The sequence below is a fragment of the Mastigoproctus giganteus genome, chromosome 3 (genome assembly GCF_048544385.1).
Source record: "Mastigoproctus giganteus isolate SK-2022 chromosome 3, ASM4854438v1, whole genome shotgun sequence".
Taxonomy (NCBI): Eukaryota; Metazoa; Arthropoda; class Arachnida; order Uropygi; family Thelyphonidae; genus Mastigoproctus; species Mastigoproctus giganteus.
The window spans coordinates 244,014,850-244,033,639 of record NC_143577.1 but is presented as its reverse complement, the minus strand read 5'-3'; the positions used below and the strand labels follow the sequence as shown (position 1 = coordinate 244,033,639).

General features: G+C 33.3%; 1 protein-coding gene across 3 annotated transcripts in view; it reads left to right on the top strand.

Annotated features, from left to right (window-relative positions):
• The window catches only part of DENR (density-regulated protein), a 56,983-nt gene that overhangs the window by 11,852 nt on the left and 26,341 nt on the right, over nucleotides 1-18,790 (top strand). For all 3 annotated transcript variants that reach the window (XM_090370987.1, XM_090370986.1, XM_090370985.1), the window contains exons 2-3: nucleotides 4,639-4,768; nucleotides 10,435-10,454. In XM_090370987.1, coding sequence (XP_090227113.1) covers nucleotides 4,645-4,768; nucleotides 10,435-10,454 — 144 coding nt within the window. In that variant the 5' untranslated portion in view covers nucleotides 4,639-4,644. The remainder of the gene's footprint in view (nucleotides 1-4,638; nucleotides 4,769-10,434; nucleotides 10,455-18,790) is intronic.

Here is an 18,790-nt window from a genome sequence, read left to right as displayed (position 1 = left end):
AATTTAAGATGTTTAAACCTGTGTTAGCAATTTTATTGGGTTTCTAACTTTTTTTTAGTGTTTTACTTACCAGACTGAACAATTTTTTTTTTTTTTTTTTTTTTTGAGTGCTCTGCCCCTCTCCCCTGTTGTTTTTAATGCCCAAAATACCATAACGCTGAGATTTTTAGGAACACATGTACTGCGTTATAGCAGAACTGGCTGTATCTAATATGAGGTCATTACAAAGGAGTCATGTGAAAAGAATAATTTTTACATAGTGTACTTAGATTTCAATAAAGCCTTTGATACTGTATTACAGGGGTGGCCAACTTAATTTGTGATGCAATCTACTTTTTTTCTTCAAAATGTGCCGCGATCTACCATCTCAAGAATTTTATTGCACAGGATTAAAAAAGTTAATCAACACATTGAAAAATGTTGTTTATAAATTTTAAAATTAAATACAATTCAGAAATCTTATTTTAAATTCATACGTATTTAAATTTTTAATTTATGTCAAGTTTGTGTCTTAATGTCATCTGCCAGGCTTTCAAAATCAGGGAAATACTGTGATAAGGCCAACTGTAAAGAATCTTTTGTATGCAAGTCCGTAAGAGTAGAGCGATTCTTTGTTTGTTTCAAATGCTAAAAGGCGATTCACTTAGATATGTGGAACCAAAACAGCAATTTCCAAAAGTCTTTTTCTGATGATCTGTCTTTTAGGAAGATATTGTTTCGCAATGTAATAATTTCAATTTCAGGTAACATTTTCTCCATGTGAAAAATCTCAGCAATTTTTTTCTGCAGTTTGTTTCATATCTAAGTCGACATTAAATGGATAAGAAATATATTGAACAATGTCTTCAATTGTTTTAAAATCACTGAATCTGGTTTGAAAATCTTCCACAACTTTCTCAATTTCAGAAACATATTTCTCACTATTAAATTCAAAAACAGGATATTTTTGGAAATGATCTTGCATATTTGCAAAATGATCAGATTTTTTTTCCTCTTTTTAGATCCTTAGCCATCGCCAAAAATTGAAATGCAGAAATACTACTAATCATGTCACCCACATTTTTATTTTTGCCTTGTAATTCCAAATTCAGATTACTTAATTTACTGGTAAAATCTGCCATAAAAGCCAGATCACACAACCACTCCGTATCTTGTAGCTGCTGATAATCATCTCCCCAAAAAAAGTTTGATCAACAAATTTTTTAATTTCATTCAGTAAATTTCGAAATCTCTGTAGAGACTTATTCCGACTCAGCCACCTCACATTTGTGTGTAATATCAGGTCTGGTTTGAAGAGATTATCCTCTGATGAAATTCACGATTTCGAAAGCTATGTCCATAACACTTTTAGTATTTAATCTTTTGCTGAATAATGCTTGTTAATAGATGATAGTGGTAACTCAAAAAATATGGAAATTCGTCATCCTTTTGGCACAATACAATGAATCCGTTAAGATACCCTGTCATTGCTTTAGCTCCCTCTGCTGTTGTTGATACGAGCTTAAATAGTGGTAATTTAATTTTTTCTATAAAATTTGAATTCGTTAAATATATCAAGACCTCTAGTTCTTTCTTTTAACGAAACTATACCCAGCAGTTCTCTAGTGGCAGAATCATCGAAAACCATACTAACAAAAACGAGCAATTGAGCTGCATCACTGACGTCTCTAGATTCATCCAGTTGTAAATAAAAGGGCAAACAATTAGCAATATGAGCACGCAATTGTTCGCTCACATTTTTTACTCAATTGTTCGATGCGTCGCATCACAGTATGTATTTCGAGATAATTGCAGATCTTGAAGAGCACTTTTAATTTCATTTTTGTTCTTAAAATTTCCAAAAAGAGAATCTGTTATTTCTAAAAATGCGTCTTTGATGAATTGACCACCAGAAAATGTTTTGCGTTTTTTTTGCAAGAAAATGACTCACTTTAAATGATGCTACAGTTACTGCTTTAGATTATAAATTAAGGTGCATTAAGAAATTTTGTTGTGCAAATAATCTGGATTTAAGTTCTTTTAATTTATTTTTTCTAAGGTCACTATTAGGAGGAAAATCCAGTAGTGCGCTGAAGTGCCTTTCTAAATTTCCTTTTTTGGGTATAGCCACGGAAGCATTGCAAATCAAACATTTTTCTTTTATCCTTATAAAAAAGTATTCTAATTCCCACTCTTGATGAAAATGATACATTTTGCTCTTTTTCATAGTATTCATTTTAAATCAAAGGGTATTAAATTAACGTATAGGTACTGGCCAGTTATTAATTCGACACATACACATGCTCTCCACAATATAACTGCTTGAATTTTCACTTGACAAGCCTAGCGGCTGCACAGCAACAAGAGTAGTCATGTGGTTCAACAAATTTTAATGAGTGTATGCAGTGGGGTGCATAATAATATTTAGATTTTGACTAATCTATTTATTATTATTATTACTATTTAGCCATATGGTGCAAGGAAGCCTTAGGCTTCTGCTGCACCAGCCAAAAAAGAAAACATTTTTGAATTAGAGAGAGAGAGAGAGAGAGAGAGAGAGAGAGAGAGAGAGAGCACGAGTCAGAAATACAAGGGAATCACCAAGAAAGGGAAGAATGATGATATCCAGCTCAGGACCCTGGGTATGTCAAGCCCATACTCACCAGATGTGAGACTCCTCTGGTTCCTTTTTATGTATATTTAAAATCCATCATGATCGACCAAAATTAAAGCCGCCATTGACTTGTTGGCCACCCCTGCTGTATTACATATATGATTGTTGGTATGATCCAGAGCTGTAATGCTCAATACATTCTATGTTGATATCAATATTTGTAAAATAATAAGAGAAGTTTATCTCATTGTAATACGTAGAACACTTCCGTATGATACTCTCCAGCAATTAAAACGAAAATATCTAAAATCTTACATTAATTACACTACTTAAGCAACTGGATGCTTGCACTTTTTAAATCAGATATTCCCAATATCACATTTTATTAATTAATTAAATTTAGTTCTTCAATTAATTAAATTCCTTTCTTTTTAAAGTTTTATCATATCACACATTGTATGGAAAAGTGACACAACTCAAAAATTGTCAAATTTGAGTTAATATAATAGAAGGATGCACAGGCTTGAACTCCACATCCTGGAAAAAACAACATATTTATAACTCCAATTTCGAGCCAGTAGAGTGCAGTTGTGTTGCTTTTCTACTAAACAGGTATTGCCACTGGTCACAGTAGAAAAGTGACACATCAGAGTTGTGACTGATTACAACTCTGATGGCTAGTGCTTATCAAGCACTGTATTTGTTGCGCTGGTAAAACGAAACTTTTTTAATTTTGACTGGGTGATATTTCTTTATTCTATTACGAATCTAAATTAAATTGCTATAATTTTACGATTTCAGAACTTAAAAGTGATAAAGTACAGTGTTTCTTCTGGCACAAGGCTGAAGATAACTGGGGATGTCATAGAAATACACTTGTGTTTACAAATATTTAGAAAAGATTGCCAGATCCATGAACAGTACGGATCTTGAGATTACTTTCTACTCAGATAACTGCAGTGGACAACAGAAGAATAAATTGACTGTTGCTATGTATATGCTTATGTTATATCTATGTTGAGTATCAAGTCCCTCACCCACAGGTTCCTAATTACAGGACATATGCAAAATTAAAGGGATAATGTGCATTCTGTAATAGAAAAATCCATAAAGAAAGCATTCAAATCAGGAACAATTTATATTCCTTAGCATATGTTACATTAATACGTGCAGCAAAGAAATGAGGGAACCCGTATAAAGTAAATGAAATGGCCCATGATATCAATTTTAAAAACATTTGTCAGCATTGTGGGAACAACTCAGATGGAAGATAATGAAAATGTAAAGTTAGGCAAAATCAAGGTACTGAAGGTTGAAACTGTAGTCCCAGAGCATTCTTCATAAAAACGTATGAGCTAGAGGACTATAAAAAAATTGTGATAACAAGAGAAATAAGTCGTCTAGAGGTAAAACTATCGAAATGAAATCAGCATACACCAAGAAGATACGTTTCAGATATAAAAATTTAAAAAAAAATCAGATATTCTGGACCTGATTAAAACAAATCATATCCCTAAAAGCTGTGAACCTTTTTATGTTCAAACCTTAAACCTCATTTTGATTAATAAGAGAATGGTTGTAATTTTTTAATTAAAATTGCATTGTTTATTTTTGTTACATTGTTCATTTCAAAATATATTTTCATTAATTAACAAAATATGCTATTTTTGTCTAAACTATTTCAAAATGTTAATTTTTTCTGTATCTTTCCTATATTAAAAGTGTCACAACTGAAATAACAAATAAGAAAAGTGACACAACATGGTCATGGTATGGCCTCTATGGTGGTAGTCATGGTAACACAAATTTGAAAATAATATTTATGAAATCTTTTAGAAAGGTTTACTGCACTTTATCAATGTGGTAGTTTTTTTTCTAATCTACTATTAACGCCCACAATTGAGAAGAAACCTTATCTGATTTCTTTGTTTTCGCTTTTCTGAAAAATAAAAATCACATTTTTTGAGTTGTCACTTTTCCATACGATGTGTGATATATTTACATAATCATGTGTCACATGTTTAAACTTTTATTTATTATTCTAGCAAGCTATGTCAGATGATGATGAGAAACCTAAAAGCAAGTGTGATAAAGATGTAGGTGATACATCAAGACCTTTACCAATGGGACCACAGCATGGTGTCAGATATCCACTTCAGATTCTATATTGTGGAGGTACTTATAACACAGCTAAATGTTGAAAATCAAACTGAATCATTAACCCATTTTATTCAGTTCATATTTTCCTATTTTTATTAACTTTTTTTTACTTAGTTGCAGGAGTGCTTATTTATAAACTTATGAAAATTAAGGTTTTAGTAACAAAAAGAAAAACACATTTGCAGATATTATAATACAGTAAGGTCCTGTTGCAATATAAAGCAATATAAACTACTGAGATCTATAGACCCTTTCAAAAATCGTTACGGACCCCCTTCAAAAATCAAAAAGTTTGTGAAAAGTATATAACATATGCATATATATATATATGGTTGATGGACCCAGTTTGGGAAACACTGTTCTAAACAGTCAATGTCTTTCAGTTAGATGCCAAAGATATATGACAGAATTTCAGAGAACATGTATACAAGATTTTCCATCCTGTATACGTCTTGATACATTGAAAATTTGAAAAAGGTAACATGTTTTCCCTGTCTATCATATGTAGATGTGATTTTTCAGGTGGCTCAAAATGCGATGTAATTAGATACAGGGTGATCCAAAAGTCAGTAAACAATTAAAGAATTGGTATTTCAGTGAATTTTTGACATATGGTAACGAGATTAGTACAGAAATGCATAGAATTACGTGGGTTTTTTCCCAAAAGAATGTCAAAATTATTTCCAAATATGTCCATCAGGTGGTGCTGTACCATGAATGACGTTGCACAAGTGTCTGCTATAAAGGTACTGCAAGAACAACAGCTAAGCAGTTTAGTGAACGTTTGGTAAAGAAAAAGAAAAGAAGGTAAGCAGTCTTGTTATCATTACCGGATAAAGCCCTGTTGGTGAAATGTTATTACCTTAACGCTGAATCTGCAACTGCAGCTTTGCGATCTTTTTGTCAGCTGAAGGGTATGCGACATGGTAAAGGACCAATGACTGTTGCAGGGCTAAAGATGATGATTAAGAAATTTGAGACAACTGGTTTGTTACAAGATCGTCCACGAAGTGGAAGACCATCAATATGTACTACAATTGTGGCTGCAGTTGCGAAGCCATGGATACTCTAATGGCATCATCATCACATGGAGAAGCAAGCTCTCGTGAAGTTTCACATCAAAATGGCATCCCATATGGGAGTGTGTAGAGAGCACTAAGAGTAGTCCTCCATAGATATCCATACAAAATTCAAGAACTTAGGTATCCCAATTTTGCAAAGCGGGAAGCATTTGTGTTATAGTTCTTTCAGCAAATTGAAGAATGTGGCAACTGGCTGTCAAATGTTTTGTGGACGGATGAAACCCATTTCACTCTCAGTGGCACTGTAAACACACACAATTGCAGAATTTGGGTGACAGAAAACCCTCGAGCTTACACGGAAACTCCATTGCATCAGTCAAAAGTAACGGTGTGGTGTAGATTCACCTCTTCTTTTGTTATAGGGCCATTTTTCTTTCAGGAAATCAGTGGCTCTGGTTTTGAAACTGTCACTGTCTCAGGTCAGCGTTATGCTGACCTGTTACAAAACTAGGTTATCCCTAGCCTGAGGGAAAGGCAAGCTTTGGATGTTTTGACGTTCATGCAGGATGGAGCACCATCCCATATTGCTTCTCCTGTGAAACAACTGTTACTCTCAGTGTTTGGAGAGAATCGAGTGATAAGCCGTCACTTTCAGCATGAATGGCTATCAAGGTCTCCAGACCTGACGCCCTGCAATTTTTGGTTATGGGGCTACCTGAAGTCACGGGTTTACAGAGATCACCCAACGTCATTGGCAGTGCTAAAAGACTATATGACTGCAGGTATCAATACTTCCAGAAATGCTGTTTCATGCTGTCCATAACATCGTTTCTCATATTCAGACAGTGCTCGACAATAAAGGTCACCACATTGAACATTTACTATAATGAGGTGCTTTGTGGTGTTACAGATCAAGCGCCACCTGGTGAACATATTTGGAAATAATTTTGACATTCTTTCAGGGGGAAAAAAAACATAATTCTATGCATTTCTTACCATATGTCAAAAATTCGCTGAAATACCGATTCTTTAATTGTTTACTGACTTCTGGATCACCCTGTATTTGCAAGCAAATAAGCCAAAGGACAGAAAGAAATGCAAAAACGGATGTAGCATTTCATAGTGATGATGTCACACATGCCAAATGATTATTTGCATCTTTTGTCGTAAAACATAATCTTCCTTTGAGTTGTTCTGATCATACAGGCACATTGTAAATGTCTCCCATTAGCAAAAAAAAAAAAAAAAACATTGTAGAAGAACAAAAACAACAGGCATTGTTAGAGAAATTGCACAGATAAGAAAAGAGGTAGTGATATCTGTGAAAAATGTGCCATTTTATATATGGCAATAATCAAAATTATTCCAAGTTATATCCCATTGTAGTGAAATTTCATTTTAGAAAAATATATATCAAATTGAAAGCAGCTTGCTCTTGGAGCCAGAAGCAAATAGGATTCCTTCAGAAAACTGTCTGGCACTTAGTGTTTATAATGCACCAATTAATGTAGGCTTAAAAACTGAGTAGCAAGGGTATTAAAAGGGAAAATTGTGATTGGTGGTAATAGGCTGGCCTTGTCATCTTATTAATTTATGTGCTAAAAAAAGAGAGCTTCATGCTTTTCTGTGAAAGTGAATGAATATTTTTTTGGACATTTACTATCTAAAAAGAAGTGCTTAGAGGAAAAATCAATTGAAACAGTTTTGACTGATGCATGCCACTCAAGGAAAAATGATTTTCAAGCATTGGCTGTCTTTGGTTAATATGTACCAAGACTGGTAAGAACAGTGGCAACCTTTGAAAAATCTGTTTAAAGAGGAAATTAGAAGGGTGAGAAAAGCAGTCACTAGTGACTTCCACTGACTCACACAAATCAAATTAATGAGCTTCCCAAGAAAACGAACTACTAGATTAAAAACATCTCGTGAAAGCAATCCTAAACAGGTGAAGCAAGCTGATAATTCTAGTAATTATCCTCACTGGTGCAGTAAGTCTGTTCATATTCCAAAATAAAATCCTAAATAAAGCAGTATGCTTGACTCTTTTAAATGTTATGCCAACATTTAAAAATGCAAATATATCTATTCAACCCAACATACCTCACATCCATGTACTCAGATCATTACTCCTAAATATGTTGAAGAATGTTGTGCAAATTTTTATTATAGCAGCAGTTTTTTAAATCTCCTACTTCTATTTTGAAAGTTGGTTACCATTGCACAGTAGTCTCCAAACATTTTTGGTCGTGCATTCTTATTTTACTTAAAAGGCTAGCATGCACCCCAGAATAAAAAATTAAATACAGTCCATTCCGGTTATTTGGGACACATCGGGACAAGTGCATTTTGGCCAGATTAAGCAGCTGCCCCAATTATCCAAAGTTTCACGTAAATAGTTAAAAATACAATTTAACCCCCCCCCTTCCCTTTACAATTAGTTCACTATACAATCAGATCACGTTATGACAACCTCACCATAGTAAAGTACCATTCACTATACGATGTGTAGTAAGCACCTGTCATTGTAATCACGTTTGTGAATTGAATTTTAATTATATTAAACAGCGATTCTAATTAGAGAAAATAGGAAGAATATTATCCACAGGCTATAAAAGTAAAGGTATATTAAACATGTTTACCGTTTATTACCTTACCAATTAAAAAATTAAATGATACGTGATAATCGGAATAATTAATATGTACTGTAATATACGAACTAGTTGATATTTGTGTGTGTGGGTTAAAATTTAAAACAGTAAAAAGATAAGCAATCAATAACAAAGAACACAGCATGCACAAAATACCCCCAGGGGCTCACATCTGGTGAGTATGGGCATGGCACACCCAGGGTCCTGAGCTGGATATCATCATTCTTCTCTTTCTTGGTGATTCCTTTTGACTTCTCTCTCTCTCTCTCTCTCTCTCTCTCTCTCTCTCTCTCTCTCTCTCTCTCTCTCTCTCTCTCTCTCTCTCTCAGGGTAACTCGGGAATTTTTTTTTTTGGCTGGTGCAGCATAAGCCTCAAGCTTCCTTGCACCATATGGCTAATAATAATAAAAAAAAAATTGCAAGTAACACGATACGCACAAGTGAGACCAGAGTAACGAGTTACAAAGCTTTAAAAATAGGAATGAAGGGAAGATCTGAAAATAATTTTTTTTATATGATTGAAGATTTCATGGAAGCGTAAGCACATTTCACCATAATAACCTACAGAATTCCAGCTGTCGGTATTATTGCAAATTTAGTAAGATCGAGTTTACTGTCCGTTTATGATAGATTTCACTAACAGAAAATCCCAATAAACAGGTGACTGCTAATTGTTTTTATTGTTTTATGGTTGTGACCTCCAGAATTTCAACTGAACCACGTGGTACCGTCGGAGACAATCGTAGGGTAATCTCCAGTGCTGCGGTCTCCTGCCCCGATTAAACGGCATACTGTCCCAATTAAGCAAAGTAAACCTTGGCTATTTTCTCGATTGGTTTCTGTTTTTTAAGATTTGCCCCAAATAAACGGCTGCCCCGATTAACCGGTGGCCCAAATAACTGGAATCCACTGTATGTAATAATAATTTTTTTTTATTTATAAATCATTTACATGGAAGGCATTATATCTAAAATCACATAATTTTAAAAGATCACAAATAAAAAAATACAAAACAAATTAAATTGAAGTTAAAGTACAAAATGCATGTACTTGAACGTGTATGATTGATGGCATGATCAAATAAAGCTGCGCGATCAAACAAATCTGCATATTGAAGTATTAAAAGCATTTATTCAGCAAGAAAGTAGTTCATTGCTATGTGTGACCACGTGGTGCTCAAGTTCTCATTGAAAATTGTTCTTATAGGTTGAAAAAAAAATTATAATTTTTATTTTCAATTATGTTTCAAAAAACTAAAGTTTTCATAATTAACAAATATTGATTTATTGCTGATCATCTCGCGCTCCCCACTTTGAAGACCATTGCCATAGCAGACTAAACCCGAAGGATAATTCTGACCTCGTCATAGGCATTTGTATTGTCGAGGCCATAGAGAATCTAAAACAAGAGAACATTCTTCCCTTTTGTTCAGCAAGCAAGTAGTTCATTGCTATGTGTGACCATGTGGTGCTCAAGTTCGCATTGAAAATTATTCTTATAGGTTGGAAAAAGATTCTGTATTAAGCATTAATGACAAGAATGTCATTGAATATAATTTTATTTATTTCATTAATATGAAATCCTAGTGTATTTTTTAAAGTTGTAAAGGAAATTAAAATTATAATTAAAAAGCCAGTTTTTCTCTTGTTTTATCTCTTTTCAGATCCATGTCTGAGCATTATTCCATTGCTTATATAAAATATCTGATCTAAGTCTCTCTCTCAAAATATTTTTACCAAATATTTTGTTATTATGAGAGTAAATAAAATGCATAAGTGATAATTTTTGGTTATATTTTTGTTTTTACTCCCCACCTCCCTCAAGTTTGGGGTATCGTTTGAATTCAAAACTATAATTTGCTAATTTATTAAAGAATATGTTACTGTATTTAGTTTTCTTCTGAATAAATATAACTATATAAAATACAGAATTTTTTACGGTATATGCTGGTTTTATATATGTATATTAAATCTTTGTTTATCTTTCTAACTTTCCTCTCATTTATTTGCAGAATGTTCCATGCCATTAGAAGTAAGTGTTCATTTTTTAATCAAATTTCACAAGTTAGTTTTTCTTCAGATAAACTGATTTTAAGTTCTTTGTTAGAAACAAATACCAATAATTGTGCATGTCGTGCGTGCGTGCATGTGTGTGGCAAAAGATGCTATCTAGCATGAAAAGTTTCAAAAAACATCTTTTCTTGTTTTCACTTAAATTATGGATCAGTATTTTGTAAATACAGATTGCTTTTACAGCCTTTGGGAAACCCACATTTTCTTCAGTCAATACCCTGAAGAATTAGTTTTAGTTTTTTCACAAATCACTAGGTAAAGAAATAAAAATCAAGTTGCATGCTTGATTTTTAGTAATTCATATGTGTTGGCTTCCTTTATTTTTCTTTATTTAATTATAGAAATTGATACTTATTGGTGTAAATGTTTCAGTCAGAATTAAAATAATTACATAAAGCATTTAGTAGGAATTTTGCAGTGCTATTGTGCGTATTGAGATGGCAAATCATTGTAATGCTAAACTACAACATTTTAATTTCTTTACCTTACTAGGTCATGACAAACATCTTAAATTTACTGCTAATCCTGTGGTGCAGTGGTGTCCAACCTTTTCCCATACGGGGGCCATATTCAAAGTTAGATTTGTTTTGCGGGCAGCACAAATTTTCTATATCTTGTTACTTGTAAAAGGATGTTTCTATTTTCATGTTACCGTTTTTTCTTTTCAAACTATATATATATAAAAATGCAAATTCCCAGCACTTTTATGTGCAACAAATCTGTCAGTTATTTATTTTTTAGATTTTATTAAAATTATAAAAATATGACTTACTTTTGTTTGTTTGTTTTTTTAAATACTTTACTTTTGCTTTTCAATATTAAGGTGAATAAATAAATATAATGATAAACCTAAAATTGAAATATTCAAAAATTTTTATTAAGCACAATACACAATAACATTTACTGGACAAAACTTAACATTTAATGAGATGATTGAGGCTGGATTTTTTTAATAATTGTTCAAAATTTGGTTGTATATTTGTGACGCCAATCTCAATACATAATGAAGATTGTGTCCTGATGGTATTTCTCCACTTATTCTCAAAACCTGTGCTCTTGAACTTATTCCTGTTCTGTGTCACCTTTATTCACTTTCTTATTCCAAAGGTGTTTTTCCTTCTGCTTGGAAATTTGCGCATATCCAGCGAGTTCCTAAAAAGGGTGACAAATCCCTCCCATCAAATTACTTCTACTCTTTCTAAAGTATTGGAGAAATCCCTTGACCATCAACTCTTAAACTATATTGAAACCTTCCGTCTGATCAACGATCGCCAGTATGGATTCTGTCAGAGTCGATCCACAGGTGATATTCTGGCCTATGTTACCAATTTATGGACAAATTCAATGGAAAAGTTCGGTGAAACACAAGCAGTTGCTCTTGACATCTCAAAGGCTTTCCATCGTGTTTGGCATAAAGGTCTTCTAAACAGGCTTCCATCTTATGGTTTGCCAACTGTTCTTTGTAATTGGTTATCCAGTTTTCTCTCTGACTGCTAACGGAGGGTGATGGTAGATGGCTCTGTCTTCTAACTTCACTACTAATGCTTGTGTCCCCCAAGGTTCAGTTCTTTCCCCCACTCTTTTCCTCTTGTATATTAATGACCTTCTTTCCTTGATCAGAAATCCTATCCATAGTTTTGCTGATGGTAGTACATTGCATTCCACTTTCCATTTTGAGAAACCTTGCCCTGCTCAATCAGCTTCAACTTCTCGAACATCCACTACCTATTCCTTAAATGCCGATCTCCAGGTAATTCTCCAGTGGGGCAAAGACAACTTAGTTGATTTCAATCCTTCTAAAAGTCAGTCTTGTCTTATATCTCGCAAAAAGGATTCTTCTGCTCCTATGCTTATCTTTGGTGACACTCTGATTTCTAGGCAAGTTGATATATCTCTTTTGGGTATTACCCTGACTTCTAATCTCTCTTGGCACAAGCACATTACAAATATTGCTTCCTCTGCATCTAAAAAACTTGGCTTTCTCTTTCGCTCTTGACGTTGCTTTTCTTCCAAACAGCTGTTCACTCTGTACAAATCGCAAATCCGCCCTACCATGGAATATTGTTCCCACATCTGGAGTGGTGCCACCACCAGAACCTCTCTCAGACTTCTAGATTCCATTCAGAAGAGGGCAGTTAGTTTAATTAATGACTCATCTCTAACAGAGTCTCTCCACTCGCTGTTGTGATAGACATACTGTTTTTGCTGCATGCCTTTTCTACAGATACTTCCATGGGCACTGTTCTTCTGAATTTGCTTCTATAATTCCCACTCTCTCTTTAAAAACAGTCCAAACACGCGCCGTCATCAACCAACATCCATTTACTGTCCAACTTCAAACTCGCAGAATCAACTTTTCATCTTCCTCGTCTATTCATTCAATTGCCGTTTTCTGGAACAACCTTCCTTCATACGTATTTCCTGAAAATTACAGTCTACAGAAGTTCAAGTCTAATGTCAACAAGTATCTTCTTTCGTCTTCTCAACCTTCAACCCATGCACGGTACTATAGGTTCTAATACCTCTCATGTTTGGGGTTTTCATTAAAAAAAAAAAATGCTCATCTGTTATTCTCTTTCTTTTTAAATATTTATTTGATTTTACGAGTGAAAAAATCTGCTTGCAAACATACATTGATCTGAACAAAGCAGCCATTTTTATGGCATTTTCTTTTAAATAGCAGAAAATATTCAGATGGGAAAGCCTTGTAAAATTCAAATAGTTGATTTTTGCAGTCTGTATACTTATTTTTTAATCATATTTTGGCTTGAAGATCAATAATTTCAAGTTGCAATCTGGGATTGTAGTTTTCAGCCATAGAAGTAAATGGGTTCTCAAACAAAAGCTTATGTTTTTTTATGGGATTTTATATCAGAAAATCGACTTTCAAACTTGTCAAAAAGTAATTGTAATAACGAAAGGCAACGATTCTTTGGAAATGTGTTTCTCATTTAGCTCAGTACAACATTCAAAGTGAAATAAATTGTCTTGCTCAACTGGGATTTAAATAATAACAACTTATTCTGAAATGATTTGATGTCACCAAACAAATCAGACCATTTTTCTTTCTCTTTGTAGTTTTAAATTAAGAGCATTTAAATTACTAGAAATGTATGAATTGCAAGATCAAACAGCCACTCCATATGTTGTTTTATTGGTTACCCTTTTTCTGTGTTGAAACATTCGGTGATGTTTCAACAGCCACATTAAGGCCATGTGATCTTGTAAAATTTACAGTTGAATTAACCACTTCATAACGTGTTGGAGAGCCAATACTTTCCCATAAAGAGCTTCTTGATGTACAATGCAGTGAATTCCAATTGGAGTTTCAGCTCCGATATCTATCATTTTCTTGATTATTCTACCCATAAGCCCAATGTTTTTACCAATCATATTTTTTTCACCTCCAGTTGACTCCTACCAAAATACAGGTTTTTAATATTTAACCCTAACTTTTTGATAGATTGGTAAAGATTTTCACCTGTATTTGTTCTGTGCATACTCTGTAGATCAGCTAAATCTTCAACTGGTACAAAATACGTGGAATTATCATTAATTCCACGTACGAAGATGAGGAGTTTGGCTGTGTCATTTACATACATCAGTATTGTCATCCAGTGCCACACTAAAATATTTCATTTGTTTTATATTTTCCAAAAGTTGTTTGAACAAATTCTTTCCAATATCTTCTACTCTTCGCTTAATTGTTTGTCAAAACAAACTAATGTCTTGTATCATTGTTCATTTCTCCGGATAAATTTCTTCCACAACTTTTAACAAACAACGCTTAACAAATTCACCATCATTGAATGGTTTACTTTCAAAAGTGATCAAATGTGCAACTTGATAACTGGCACGTACAGTAGATAAATTTCCTGACTGATACGTTTTCAGTATGTTTTGTTTTCTTAATTTGTTTTGTAACTTTGAACACTTCTTTTCGCAGCACTCCTTTATGTTGATCTATGATTGGAATCAGTGTGATTCCAATCATAGATCAACAAATCAAGATTTATGATTGGAATCAGTGTGATTTTAAATTATATTCTTTAAAAACTCACACAGTCTCCTGACACACCAAACACACTGCTTTTTTTATGGTAATCAATGAAGAAATAAGCTTCAGTCCACCTTGGATCAAAAACATGACACTCCAAATCGATTTGGAGTGTCGATTTTGAATTTTTAAGAATGATTTTTTTTTTAATTCAATGCAATGAACAAGCTATATCAAAATACATAACTGTATTTAGCGTATATTTGACTGCACTGAATCACATGTACATGTTTGATACAGTAGCTGGACGCTTACATGCCTGTACACGCAGTGGCAATCAATGCTGTTTTAGTTTACTTTCTGCACGGGCCTTATAAAAATTATTTGCAGGCTGGATTCGTCCCATGGGCCGTAGGTTGGACACCACTGCTGTGGATTTTTTTTTTTTTTTTTTTTTAGGAGCATTAGCAACTAAGGCCATATTGCTCCGGGGATATGCGGTAGTCATTCCCTGACCTTTCCGCATCCTCTGTATTTGGCGGTGACAGGCTCGAACCCCGGTCTAATCAAGAAGCGTGTGCTACGCACTGCTGCTCCTTCCCACCTGGCTACGGAGGCGCCCACTGCTGTGGAGGATTAAACTTTCTCTTTCATGGGACACCTTTATTCCAATGTCAATGACTTAAGAATTATGAAACCAGCATACATTGTGTTATAGTACAGGATGTTTTTTTTTTATTCATCATATTATTACAGTTTAATTTATTTTTATAAATCGTATATAAATATTACAAGGTTGGAAATTTTATAGTACAGTACAACAATATTTTTTAATGATTTGGGTGAATGTATAGCACATGCAAAAAAAATGCTATTTGGCATAAATTAGACAGTTTCAAAAACCATATTTTCTTGACCTCTCATGGAAATATTGTAGTAGGTGCCCATTCAAACTCACACTTAACAGAATGTACAAGCTCAGTGGACATGAGGGGTGGGGAGGGGTCCTTGCATGACAGCTGTGATAACACAGAGAAAATCTGCCATTCCAGTATATCGGTATTTCCCTATAAAATACTGATATATCAGTATTTTATAGGAATACATTAACCAAGTGTTGAAGTGGTAATAGCAATAGGTAGTTAGGGTTTGCCTATCTTCCAGAATTTCATGCAAGTAGGACATGTATTTTAAACTGCTTGTGGTTTTCTAGATTTAGATGGTTATATGAATAAGCAAAAAAAAATTTTTCTGAGTTACAAAATTTGTGTATCATTATCAATAAGCCCATAGATCTTTTGTAAAGTTTCTGTTCAGCATCCTTTTTCCAAGTTTGGTATATATGTGTTTATTGAAGACCATCACTCCAATGCAAAGGAAGAACATGGAATAAACTTTTTCCATGAAATTTTTATGTAAAAACTTTATAGAATAAGTTTATTTTTCTCATGGACTATGCAGTTAATATTGATAGCACTTGGTTCCAGTAAGACAGGTTCTAGCAGCATTATGTTATAACTTTTTTTTTTTTTTTTTTTTGGAAAAAGCATGTTCTCAGATTTTCTGAAATTCACAGAAAAGGTCTTGCCTGGCCATACTTGTTACCATATTAAAACTAATGTAGCTATTTCTTTAGAAATATCTTAAATTGTGTTCATCGCCGATTTGTATATTATCGATTGGGGGTGGCAATAGAGAAAGAACTTTTTTTACTTCAGGCTATTATTTGGAAATATGTCTTGCAAAGTGTGAAATATTCACTTCAAACTTTGCAAGACATATTCTTGAATTTCAATCATTACTATGCCATTGCATATAAAGGACACACACAAAATGTTTTATCTGAAATAGGATCCTCATTTAAATACACACAAAATGTGTATTTAAATGAGGATCCTATTTCTTTCTGTACTTTTAGTAAATAAGTCAGAAAGGTCATCATACTGATTATCTTCATTATAAAAGTGGTCAAGGTGATCAGATGAATTTTAAAAAATCAGCACCTGTATATTCTTTTTTCACAACTGCTGTTTGCACTAATCAAATGGAAGATGTCTGTTATTCAGGAATTTAAAGAACAAATTAGAATGAATAATCTGTATTAAACTAATTAACATTAGTTCAAGTTGATTAACTTTATCATTTGTGTTTAATTATTTAAACTATCTTGGACAAACCATTCACTTATTTTTTAGTAGCCCATCTGTTGCAGCATAGAAGCATTATTAACATACAGAAACAAGAAACATGCAGTCATAGCTGAGATGCCAAGTACAAAAGTGCAGAAACACATGCACTTTGAGTAGACCACAATTCAAGTCTGCATGACAGCTAACTATGGTTAATGATTGTATTCATTATCAAAATAATTAATTGTAAACTTCTCTGATCTAGTTATGCTGGAGTATAAACAGATAAGACAGATGCATGTCAGATTTAATACATATAAGACAGATTTAACAAGTCTGAATAATATAAAACATGCACTCTGCTTTATCCTATTGCTTCATGATTCAACACATCTTAAAATAATCAAAAGGACTGAGTTTTCTGTGCTACTGTGACTACTATATTCTTTTGCCAAAAAATAAATTATTAGTATAAAAGGAGAAAAATCTTTATTCCATTTAAATGAAAGTGTTTAAAAAAAAAAAAAAAAAAAGATGTGAATAGTTATTGAAATACAGTAAAAGTACTAACATAAATATGGCTCGTTATAAAAATTAATTTCAATAAATGCATCACATTAATAATTCCAAATATAGTATATAGGAAAAAAATATTTTTTTTTGTAAGTTAAAAATTAAACATTCTTTTTATAAAATGAATGCTTTTCCCAGAGTACATTATAACAAGAGTCTTGTCATTTATTTATTTATATATATATATATATATACAATGGATTCCGGTTATTTGGGCCACCGGTTAATCGGGGCAAATCTTTAAAAACAGAACCCAATCAAGAAAATAGCCAGGGTTTACTTTGCTTAATTGGGACAACATGCCGTTTAATCGGGGCAGGAGACCGCAGCACTGGAGATTACTCTACGATTGTCTCCGGCCATTGAGTTGGATTTCTGGAGGTCACAACCATAAAACAATAAAAACAATTAGCAGTCACCTGTTTATTGGGCTTTTCTGTTAGTGCAATCTATCATAAACAGATAGTAAACTCGATCTTATTGAATTTGCGATAATACCGACAGCTGGAATTCTGTGGTGAAATGTGCTTACACTTCCATGAAATCTTCAGTCATATAAAAAAATTAATTTTCAGAATCTTCTCTTCATTCCTATTTTTAAAGCTTCATAACTTGTTACTCCGTTCTCACTTGCGCATATCGTGTTATTTGCAATATGTGTGTACTGTGTTCTTTATTATTGATTGCTTATCTTTTTACTGTTTTAAATTTTAACCCCCACACACAAATGGCAGTGAACAGAAATGTCAACTAGTTAGTATGTACATATTACAGTACGTATATTATTAACACGTATATTCTTCCGATTTTCACATTTTTAATTGGTAAGGTAATAAAGGATAACTTTGTGCTTAATATATCTTTACTTTTATAGCCTGTAGATAATATTCCTCCTATTTTCGCTAATTAGAATCACATCACATCGCTGTTTAATGAAATTAAAATTCAATTCACAAACGTGATCACAATGACCGGCGCTTACTACACATCGTATAGCGAACAGTACTTTACTATGGCGAGGCCACCATAATGTGATTTGATTGTACAGTGAACCAATTGTAAAGAGGAGGGGACATTGTATTTTTACCTTTTTTTACGTGAAACTTTAGATAATTGGTGCAGCCGCTTAACCGGGCCAGAATGCACTAGTCCCGATGTGTCCCAAATAACCGGAATCGACTGTATTTATATTCCCTTTTTTATTAATATTTTTGCTAAATATCGGATTGGCTAAAAAATTAAAAAAATTTATATTTAAAGTTTTTTTTTTTTTTTTTTTTAATTAGTTATGGATTTAAAAAGAAGAAAATGTTTATCCTTTATGTAAGCAATTTCAAAGGTGACATCAGCATAATGCATCTTACATGTCACTTGTTTGGAGAGGCATGGGTTCAAATCCTGTTCTGTTGGAGGCTGGAAGAATTCTTTGTCTTCTTCAGTCAAGACTGTAATTACCTGTTCTTAAGCAGAGGGAGTAGGGAACCCTTCTCCATTAGTTATTCTGAATTGGACTTGTACTTACATAATACATGTTAAACCATAGGAACTATGGTATGCTAGTTCATATAGCTAGCACTATGACCAGGCTAATCAGTG